Raw genomic sequence first — 10,510 nt, 5'->3', positions numbered from 1 at the left:
GTGTGTGTGTGTGTGTGTGTGTGTGTGTGTGTGTGTGTGTGTGTGTGTGTGTGTGTGTGTGTGTGACATGGTGCATGCGCCTTTCTGTCTGTCCTCGTGTCATCCTGCATCTTTCAACTGCCATGATCGTGTTTAATGTGTCAACTGCTCCACAGCGCTCAACCCGTCATCCACATTCTCTTCTGCATCCACCTCCACCTCCCACCGCCTCCACGTTGCAATGTTTGCACTGCGCAGAACAACGGCACGACCTGTTTATCACCAGCACCCCAACAGCCGGCTATCTCACGGGGCCAACAGCTTCCGTTGCAGGTTACCTCACGGTGAGCGCACGCATGATTATGTCGATTGGTTTTGCTCATCCTCAAGCAGGATACACACACGCACACACACACACACACTGACACACACACACTCACTCACACTCACACTCAATCGATCAATCAATCAAACTCAATCAATCACTCATTCACTCACTCACACTTACACACGCGCACATTCACTCACGCACTCACTCACTCACGCACTCTTTCACACAACACTCGCACAACGCGCACATACTTCCACTCACTCACTCACTCGTTCACACCACTCACGCAGGCTGGACCCCAGACATCTGTTGCGATGGACACGGCGCCGCCAGAGGTGATGGAGGAAGAGGACAGGAGCCACCGCGCGGCACCAGGCAACCCAGACGCCTAGCACACACACACACACACACACACACACACACACACACACACCTCTGCACACTTACAGCAAACAACATGCCAGCTTGCCAGCTTGCCACTGTCTTCCCAAAGCTTCATTTTGTTCAATCTTTGCCGTTGTGTTTCCACTCCGTCACTTTCTGTCCTTGTTTCGTTCGTTCGTTTCTTTTTCAGTAGACTGCTCACCGTGGTGATTGGCCGTTCCCGTGTACTGCTTGCTCTGTCCGCACCACAATCACCATACCGTCATCGACGTGGGGGTGAAGGGGCCAAGGAACACAACAGCGCCGCATTGAGTACAAACAACAAACACATGCACCAGGCCTCACAACACAAATCGACATGCGTTGAGTGTACAAGTTTCAAGTGTTGAAGGGATGGCCGAGGGCGAGCCAAGGGCAGAGGTGGAAGAGAGGAGGAGATGGAAAGAGAAAGCAATAGTGGCAACCACGAGAGGGGGGCGAGCAACAAGGAGACTTGTGCGTCAGTTCGGTCGTGGTTGTCCATGGTGTGTGCACATGTGCATTTCCAGTGGCGCTGCTTAGGCCAGGATGGCGGCAACAGCAGCGGCGGCGACCGCAGCGACGACACCAGACACGGTGGTGGCTGCAGTGTTTGGGCAAGGAGACAATTGGGGAGGATGACGTTGTGAGGGGAATGTTGCGCCGGCAAGCACCAGTACACGCACGCAAGACAAGACACAGTCGTTCATGCACGCAATTGCACACGCCATCACATTCAACGACGACGACAAATACAAACAACAACAACAACAACATGCAAAATAAGATGAGCACACAGTCACACCATACCGGAGCTGGAGGCGAGGGAGGACGGGGCCTCGGTGCCAGCAGCGGCCTCCGTGATGCCAGTGACACCAGCGGCAGTGCAGACGCTCTCCAGGGCGGAGAGAACCATGTCGGGGTCAATGGGCTCATCATCATCGCTCAGGCCCGTGGGATCAGCCTGGTTATTCATGCGCACGCGCCAAACAAGGGTAGGGTGTGATGAGCGGTGGCGGTTGAGTTCAACAATGTCGAATGCGTGCGGGTGCAAGTGTCAGTTCGCACAAGCATGATGTCTGCAAATTGAAACAACAAATTGAAACGCTCGTGAAGAGATCGACAATTGTCCCATTACACAAACCACTGCGCCACAAGCACACACGCACCTCGAGGAAGGCGCGGTAGCTGCCGAGGCACTTGCCGGCGCCAACAATCGTCTGGCACTGTGCTGCACCAAAGTTGGTAGGGTCGGTCATGAGCAAGTCAAACACGGGCATGAGGCTGCCGCAGAACACGCCGTTGCCCTGGGTGCAGGCGAGGCCAACAGCGCCCATGTAGTCCTTCAGCATCATGATTCCAAAGAAGCCTTCGATGATGCCGGTGGGGTCGTTGGCGATGGCACTCTCCGGGACGGTGCCGCAACCGGTGGAGTTGAGGATGTCGACGGCCCTGAACATCTCGCCAATGCACTTGTTGCTGCAGATGTTACTGAGCTTGGTGGGGTTCATGATCGCGTCCTCGTCGTTCTCGAGCGCATCAAGGGCCGCGTTGTCCTCCACCACGCACTTGACGAAGCTGCTCGTCAGGGCCCTATCGAGGGGCGCGGCGCACTCCTGGCCAAGCACAGCCGTGAGCGTGCTCTTAATGAGGCTTGTGGGTGGGACGGCAGAGTCATCATTATCACCGCCAACGGAAGTGGAGCTGCAAGTGTACGAGAAGCCATCAGCGGCTCCGCAGGAGCAGCCCTGCACGCCCAGGACTTCGGTAAATGAGCAGAAGCAGTTGCTATGGCTACCGCACTGGGCGTCGCAGGATGCCTCGTCGGTCACACCATCGTCGCCGCAGTTGGCAAAGTCGGAGCCGCCGAAGTCGTCATCGCCACCAAAGAAGTCGTCGTTGCCGCCGCTCAAGTCTGTGCAGCTGAAGGAGAAGCCGTCTGCCGCGGCGCAGCCGCAGGAGCTCAGGAGGTACGAGCATGCACAGTTGGTGCGGCCGCCGCACTTGGCGTCGCAAGAGGACTGGTCCGTGACGCCTTGGGATGAGCAGGTCTGAGCTGATGCCACAGCCCTGCGCGCGCGCGTGTGTGTGCGTGTGTGTGTGTGCGTGTGTGTGTGTGTGTGAGGCGGAAGGGGAGGAGGAGTTAAAAGTCAATAGGCGTGAGTTCATGGGAGGGGAAAGGGGCGTGGCGTGTGTGAGCCAAGCGAGTGTTGGGAGGGAGCAATTAGAAAATCCAACCCCTTCTTCGCAGGCACACACAGACACTCAGACAGACACACACACACATACAATTGCATTCACACACACACACACACACTCATGCACAGAACCACCTCCTACCCATCTTGCTTCTCAACTCACACGCAGGCCAGGAGGGCGAGGGCGATTGCGAGCTTCATCGTCGTGTTGCGTGAGGTTGATCAAGTCGTGTGAGGTGAAAGTAATAAATGGAATTCTGGCGTGTACACTGTGTGTGGCAACCCCGGCTGTCACAGGCAGAGCGGAGTCTTGTTTTCCTCTGATTGTCGGAATGACATCACCGCCTCTGCTATGTGGCTGTTGTGCCTTTCCAGAAGAGGAAGTGGGCGGCGCCATCCTTGCCGTTCATCGCGACGTTGCGCAACCAACATGATGTCATCCGCACAACACTACGCTTTGTGGTGTTTGCAGACACCAAGCATTAATTCAGCCTCAACGGAACGACAGTGCGACAGGCAAAGATGATGTGTGGCAGTGGTGGTGGTGTTTGTGTTTCGACGGCAGCGACACTGGTGCTGCTTGTTGTTGGCGCCTTGATCGCCGTCAACACACTAGCGGCGGTATCTGCCGCTGCTGGCGGTGTTCCGCTCAAAAGGCCTCCCTCCTCCTCCTCCTCCTCCATCATCATTGTGGGGGATGTGCGCGTGCAGGCGCTCGCAGAGAACCTGGTGCGTGTGGAGCCGAGGGGTCCGCAAGGGTTCGAAGACCGCACCACATTCGCCGTGGTTGACAGAACGGCGTTTGACCCAGGCGTCCCCATCCACAAGGTCAACGCGTCCGGCAATGTCACCTTCCTTGCCACGTCCGCGTATCTGTTGCGGCTGGAGCAGCACCCTGTGCCGCCGCCCAGCCCGCCGCCGCCCATGTGCGAGAACCCGCGCCAAGGTTACGACATCACAAACGGCGCTCGCGTGCCCGAGTACCCCGGTGGCATCGACAACACCACCATGACCCAGTGCTGCAGCAAGTGCCAGGCACTCAAGGACTGCACCGCCTGGATCTGGGACACCGCAGATACGCACACGTGCTGGCTCATGGCCACCATCTCCGGGCCCATCCACCCGGCGCAGAACCGCATCTTTGGCGGGTACATACCACCACCACCGCAGGCCGGCGTCGCCGTCACCGTGTACACCGCAGACGGCGCGTCCGTGCTGTGGAGCAGCGCAGATGTTGGCAACGTGAGTGCCAACCTCGCCTGGCCCTCACCCATGAGCGCAGATGCCTTTGCTTTCCAAGACCGGCCGCGCTTCTACGTGCCACCATGGGGCCCCACGCCCCACAGCGGCAGCAACTTTGGTGTTGGCGGTCATCGACCTGATGGCCATGGACAAAGCCTGTCCAAGAACGACACCAACGGCTATGATTTCCGCAACAACGTTGTTGGAGATACATACATCTTCCTGATGCCTCGGCAGCAAGCACACAGCAGCACCAGCAGCACCAGCAGCAACACGCTACCAGCAGGTATGGATGCATGGCATGCCGGGCGCCGCACACTGCTGGCGCTGACGGGCCCAACGCCGCTGCTGCCAGACTTTGCGTTTGGCACGTGGTTCACGTACTGGCACGCGTACACGCAGTCGGAGGCGGAAGGGGAGGTGGCGCGCTGGATCGAAGACAAGCTGCCATTGGACGTGTGGGGCTTGGACATGAACTGGCGAAACACAACCGACAACCAGGACCACTACTACAACCACCCCAACACCACGCTCTTCCCAAACTTCACGGCGTGGTTCGACTTCCTGCACGCCCGCAACGTGCGCACCTATTTCAACGACCACCCTTACCCGCAGGGCCCGCAGACCAGCGCCAAGGAGGTGGCGTTCAGGTGGCACGGGCTTACAGAGTGGATGGCACGCGGCCTCACGTATTGGTGGTTTGACTCCAACTGGGGGTTCTCCATCCCGCCGCCACACGTCAACGCCACCACCACGGGCGCAGAGTGGCAGGGCTTGGACAACCGTGCGTGGGGTGCGCACGTGTACTACTCCATAGTCAAGACGTACAACGCCAAGCACAGGCCGGCGTCGTTCCCGCGGCCCATCACGCTCAACAAGTTTGCAGGCGGCGACCAGCGGCCAGGCATGACGCAACACGAGCACGTGGCGCACCACCGCTACCCCGTGTGGTGGACGGGCGACGGCGTTTGCCTGCAGGCAAGCATCGAGAGCATGGTGGACACGGGCGTGTATGATCTCAAGCCGTACGTGCACTCGGACTGCGGCGGCGACTACAGGGGGTCAGCAGGTGACCTCATGCGCTGGATTGCACACTGCTCGCTCGGCACCGTGCTGCGGTTGCACGGGGCAGAGCACCAGCCGTGGTCGTACGACAACCACACCGAAGACACCATCCGCAACTACCTCGACCTGCGCTACCGGCTCATCCCCACGTTCATCTCCGCGGGCGTGACGGCGACGGCCACAGGGTTCCCGCTGGTGGTGCGCGGCGATGTCTTCTGGCCCGAGCACGCACCGGACGCGGCGTCCAACCACCAGTACATCCATCTCAACGAAACGCTCGTTGCGCCCATCTTCGACACGTCAGCTAACATGACGCAACGCGCGGTGTGGGTGCCGCCGGGGGCGTGGCAGGATGCGTGGACGGGCAAGGTGGTGACTGGCCCAGCGTGGATGAACGTCACCATGCCATATGAGCAGCTGCCAATGTGGCACCGCAAAGGCGGCATGTTGGTGACGGCCACCCACCCGGGCACACGCGCAGCGCTGCAGGATTGGTCATCGCTCACACTCGAGGCATTCCCAATGTTTGGCGATGGTGGTGTTGATTGTGGTGGCAATGGTGTTGAGAAGGTGGTGTATGCGCAAGAGAGGTACAGCAGCAACCGTGATGATGGTGGTGGTGGTGGTGGTGGTGGTGGTGGCGATGCCTGCGTGCGTGTGCGCATGACAACGAGTGCAATGAACGCAACACATCGCGATGACGGTGACAACTCGTGGCGCGTGCGTGTGTTCATTGCACCCGACCACAGATGCGGTGGTGCTGTCACGAGCGAGTGGGTGGTTCGTCTGCATCTTGATGCTGGTATGACGGCGACAAGTGCTGTCATCAGCCGTAATGGGGGTGATGTAGGTGACGATGGTGATGATGTCAACGGTGCAACCCTGCCAATCTCTCTTCTCTTGCCAGGTGAGATGTGTGTGTGCGTCCTTCTCTGGTAGCTGTTGTTTTCGCTTTTTTCGTGTGAGAGATGTGTGTGTGTGTGTGTGCGTCCTTCTCTGGTAGCTGTTGTTTTCGCTTGTTTTCGTGTGAGAGATGTGTGTGTGTGTGTGTGTGTGCGTCCTTCTCTGGTAGCTGTTGTTTTCGCTTGTTGTTGTCGTTCTTCTCTGCCACTCTTCATCGCACTGCACCTCCCATCACATCACACCACCTCACCTCGTCCCTCCAACCACGTACACACCATTACCCAAGGCAAACCAGGCGACGATGCTAGCCGTCATCACTTTCCTCTGCGTGGCCGCGGCTCTGCGCCCGCACCACACGCCGGCCCCATTGCTGAAGTGGTGGTGGTGACCACCGCCACTGCCACCACGACTCTTGATGTAGTCGTCACACGCACGTGATGTGCTCGGGTGTGCCTTTCCCCTCCTGTGTGTTGGACTTTCTTCCTTTCGTCCTTTCTTCCTGCCTGCGTTACCCCACTCGCTGTGTTCGTGTGTGTGTGTGTGTGTGTGTGTGTGTGTGTGTGTGTGTGTGTGCGTGGCTGTGGCTGTGTGTGTGTGCGTGTGTGTGTGAGCGTGTGTGTGTGTGTCCGGTTTTCTTGCTGCTTGCGAGTTTGATTGCGTCATGAAAAACCTTCGCCGTTGCCGCACACAACCAGTGAATGCATCGATTGCTTCTTCGTGGTGTGATGGTGATGGTGGTGATGGTGATGGTGGATGGGTAATGGGATGGTGTGAGGACCAGCTGCGGTCGTGTGGTGGGCTTGGGCTGCTGCCGGTGCTGCTTGCTTCGTATCTGTTCAAGGCACGTGTGCCTGTGAGCTTGCTCGCCCGCCCATACGCAGGCAGGCGTCTTTGGTTTGCTTCTTTGCCCATTCATCCACAACCCACGTGCTGTTCAGGTGCATCAAGTGAAGCCACAAGGAACGAATTCACAACACCAACTATGGACAGCGTGTTCACCAACGTGGGGCTCGAAGGCCACCACACAGCTCTTGGTCAGTCATGCAAGTTCATGCTGGGCACATTGTGTGTGTGTGTGTGTGTGTGTGTGTGTGTGTGTGTGTGCGTGTGTGTGCTCGCAGATCTAGATGTGTGTTTGCGTGTTCATATGAAGGCAAGACTGATCCCCTCCTAGTTGGCCACTTCGACACATGTACTCTCACGCCTTGGCTTTGTGCTTCTGTTATGATTGCGCCAGAGGGCCGCCGGCACAAGGTGACCATCGTCGGCGTTGGCGGCGTCGGCATGGCCTGCGCATACTCCCTCCTCAACAAAGTAAGCAAAGATGCGTGATGTTCTTTGTGCGTGCGTGCGTGTGTGTGTGTATGTGTGTGTGTATGTGTGTGCGTGCGTGTGCGTGTGCGTGCCTGTCTCTCTGTCTTTCTAGCTCTCTATCCCTCTGCTCGCCCCTATGTCTCTCTGTTCGTCCCAATGCCTCTCTGTTTGTCTCTCTGTCTCTCTATTTGCCTCTCGGTCTCTCTGCTCGTCTCTCTGTCGATGTGTCAACCCTCGTGCGACATTCGCTTGAACAGCGTCACCCCGCCTTCACCTCACTCCAACCCACCGCGTCACCCGTGCGTATCCGAAGGGCATCGTGGGAGAGCTCGTCCTGGCTGATGTGCAACAGGAGCGCCTTCAAGGCGAGGTAACCCGTGCATGACATCAACACAAGATGCACTGCCATCAACCAAAGCTTTGCGCCGTGTGTGTGTGTGTGTGCGTGTGTGCTTGCGTGCATGTGTGTGTGTGTGTGTGCGTGCATGTGTGTGTGTGTGCTTGCGTGCGTGTGTGTGCTTGCGTGCATGTGTGTGTGTGTGTGTGTGTGTGTAGTTGCGGATGCCTCTGTGGTCCATGGTGGCTACTGTAGTACGACACGACATCACTGCACGCAACCACGGACTCGACCCATCTCGTCACACTCCCTCAACTCCCTCTACCCCGTCTGCCTTGCCAAATGCACAACACACACACACACACACACACACACACACACACACACACACACACACACACACACACACACACACACACACACACACTCACTCACTCACGTGTTGACAGGTGCTTGATCTGCAACACGCGGGCCTGTTCCTTCCCTGTCGCGTGCGCGCGTCTGGTCTCGACTACGAGGAGACCAGAAACTCCGACATCTGCATCATCACTGCCGGCGCCCGCCAAAACGTGCGCATATGTGTGTGACTGTGTGTGTGTGTGTGTGTGTGTGTGTGTGTGTGACTGTGTGTGTGTGTGTGCGTGTGACTGGACCTGACAATCTAAGATGCTTTGGCCACATCCACGGATTGATGCTGAGTGCCCCTTGTTGCACGTGTGCGATGTAGTATGTTGTTTGTGGTGATGTTGTTTGAGCCATGTGCCCACCACCCTCACGTGCAAAACACACAAACACACACACACACATGCAACGCGTTGTAACTCCCCTCCTACCCCACCTCAGCGCACTTTGTTTGGGTGCGTGCCTTCTAAAAGTGGCATGTTTTGCTGCGGCTGTTGCTGCTTGCTTGCGTTGTAACCTTCACGTTGCGTTGCATATTGTCTCGTCTGCACGCAGACACACACGTTCACGCACCCGCGTTCGCTCGTGCGACCCGTTCCCAAATACAACGACAAATGTTTACACGAGATGCGTGCAGGCACATGATGATGAAGATGATGATGCAAGTGTGTGTTGTTTATTCAGTGAGGGAAGCAAGAGATCCATAACGCACGCAATGTCACGACATCATGCAACAAACGCGTCTGTTCAGAGTGTTACATTCAATCACCAAGCCAAGGAAACACATACGCATACAAGTTGCACGAAGGCAGTGTACGCATAAATGAAATGTGCACGCGCGCACAACCAAAGAGGATTAAGGAAGCCAGCCACACAAAGCGTGCACACAGCTGCGTTGGGTGTGAGTTCGATTAAAAAGAAGCAACAATAGATGGTCATTGTTCCATGACCCGAAAGGGCCAAACCACAAGAGACAGACAACACACACACACACACACACAACACGAGACAACATCTACCCCACCACCAGCACCAACGCATGCCTGCATGTTGCCACTGGCCGGTTCAAGTGTTGAGAAATAACACGAAACGAAGTCAAACATGGCTGGATATGAACAGAAATGCTTGTTGCAGGGCTTGCAATGCAGTCTTTGTACATCACTCAAGCACGGCCGCACGCACGCACAACAACGTGGTGGTGCTAACCACTACACACCACTGCCGAGAGTGCGCTGGGCCTGCACACCGAATTGGTTCAGGTTTGATGCGATAAATAGTAACGGCAAGCGCGTGCCACTGCACTCAATCTCTTTTCTCGTGAGCGCGATCAGTCATTGTGGCGTTGCCTGCCGACATCAATGCCGTACTCATCATGGTCGTGGTCGTGGTTATGGTCGCTATCATCATCGCGGTGGTAGCTGGCATGCCTGAAACTTGAATTCTCAAGTTCACCAGATCCTGAGCCAGAGGTTGTTGTTGTTGTCTCAGTTGTTGTTGTTGTCTCAGTTGTTGTTGTTGTCTCAGTTGTTGTTGTTGTCTCAGTTGTTGTTGTTGTTGTTGTCTCAGTTGTTGTTGTTGTTGTTGTTGTTGTTGTTGTCTCAGTTGTTGTTGTTGTTGTTGTTGTCTCAGTTGTTGTTGTTGTTGTTGTTGTTGTTGTTGTTGTTGTTGTTGTTGTTGTTGTTGTTGTTGTTGTTGTTGTTGTTGTTGTTGTTGTTGTTGTGCTGCTAATCGTACTAGACATGGCACTGGCCATGGTGGTGGTGCTGGTTGAGCTCGTGGTGCTCGTGGTTGAAGTAGTGGTTGTGGTTGTAGTTGTTGTCTCAGTTGTTGTTGTTGCTGATGGTGTTGCTGTTGTTGCTGATGGTGTTGCTGTTGTTGTGGCGGCGGTGGTGGTGGTGGTGGTGGACAGTCGGGCTGTGGACAAAGATGTGAATGTAGATGCCGCCTGAGTGTCAAGTGTCACCTCAACACCACCACTGCCGGACCAAATGGTAGCAACGGTGGTCATCGTGGTTGTCGTTGTGGTGGTGGCCGCTGTGGTCGCCGTGGCCGTTGTAGTGCTGCCTTCTGTCGTCGACGCCGTCGATGCAAGCAGCGTCGGAGAGAAGGTAGAGGTGGAAGGAGAGCCCGTGCTCGTCGTGACTGAAGTTGGCATGGGAATCGTACCAGTCCCGGACCCAGTGGAGGGGGGCGCACTTGTTGTCTCAGTTGTTGTTGTCTCAGTTGTTGTTCTCGCAGTTGTATCAGTTGTTGTTGTCTCAGTTGTCTCAGTTGTCGTTGTTGTTGTCTCTGTTGTTGTTGTTGTAGTTGATGTCTCCATTGTTGTTGTTGTTGATG

At 56.3% G+C, this 10,510-nt stretch overlaps 4 protein-coding genes across 4 annotated transcripts in view; 3 read left to right on the top strand and 1 right to left on the bottom strand.

Moving 5' to 3' along the window:
- Positions 1-1,052, top strand: part of PTSG_11261 (RME8 protein) — a 23,203-nt gene extending 22,151 nt beyond the window's left edge. The window contains exons 57-58 of the mRNA XM_004987701.1: positions 238-323; positions 601-1,052. Coding sequence (XP_004987758.1) covers positions 238-323; positions 601-702 — 188 coding nt within the window. The 3' untranslated portion in view covers positions 703-1,052. The remainder of the gene's footprint in view (positions 1-237; positions 324-600) is intronic.
- Positions 856-3,170, bottom strand: PTSG_11260 (uncharacterized protein). Its single transcript, XM_004987700.1, has 4 exons — positions 3,074-3,170; positions 1,882-2,782; positions 1,523-1,676; positions 856-1,316 (listed from the first exon to the last, which is right to left on the bottom strand). Exons 1-4 carry the CDS (start codon positions 3,109-3,111, stop codon positions 1,252-1,254), a joined length of 1,158 nt encoding a protein of 385 aa, XP_004987757.1. The 5' UTR covers positions 3,112-3,170; the 3' UTR covers positions 856-1,251.
- Positions 3,171-3,401: 231 nt separating this feature from the next.
- On the top strand, positions 3,402-6,690 carry PTSG_11259 (uncharacterized protein). The gene is made up of 2 exons (XM_004987699.1): positions 3,402-6,124; positions 6,407-6,690. Exons 1-2 carry the CDS (start codon positions 3,433-3,435, stop codon positions 6,556-6,558), a joined length of 2,844 nt encoding a protein of 947 aa, XP_004987756.1. The 5' UTR covers positions 3,402-3,432; the 3' UTR covers positions 6,559-6,690.
- An 86-nt stretch (positions 6,691-6,776) lies between these two features.
- Positions 6,777-8,358, top strand: PTSG_11258 (uncharacterized protein; the record flags this gene model as incomplete). Its single annotated transcript, XM_004987698.1, has 5 exons — positions 6,777-6,840; positions 7,059-7,154; positions 7,358-7,434; positions 7,748-7,804; positions 8,221-8,358. Exons 1-5 carry the CDS (start codon positions 6,819-6,821, stop codon positions 8,356-8,358), a joined length of 390 nt encoding a protein of 129 aa, XP_004987755.1. The 5' UTR covers positions 6,777-6,818.
- Positions 8,359-10,510: the final 2,152 nt, after the last annotated feature.

This window comes from Salpingoeca rosetta, assembly GCF_000188695.1.
Source record: "Salpingoeca rosetta unplaced genomic scaffold supercont1.42, whole genome shotgun sequence".
Lineage (NCBI taxonomy): Eukaryota > Choanoflagellata > Craspedida > Salpingoecidae > Salpingoeca > Salpingoeca rosetta.
The sequence above is the reverse complement of the archived record's forward strand: the minus strand, read 5'-3'. Positions and strand labels throughout refer to the sequence as shown.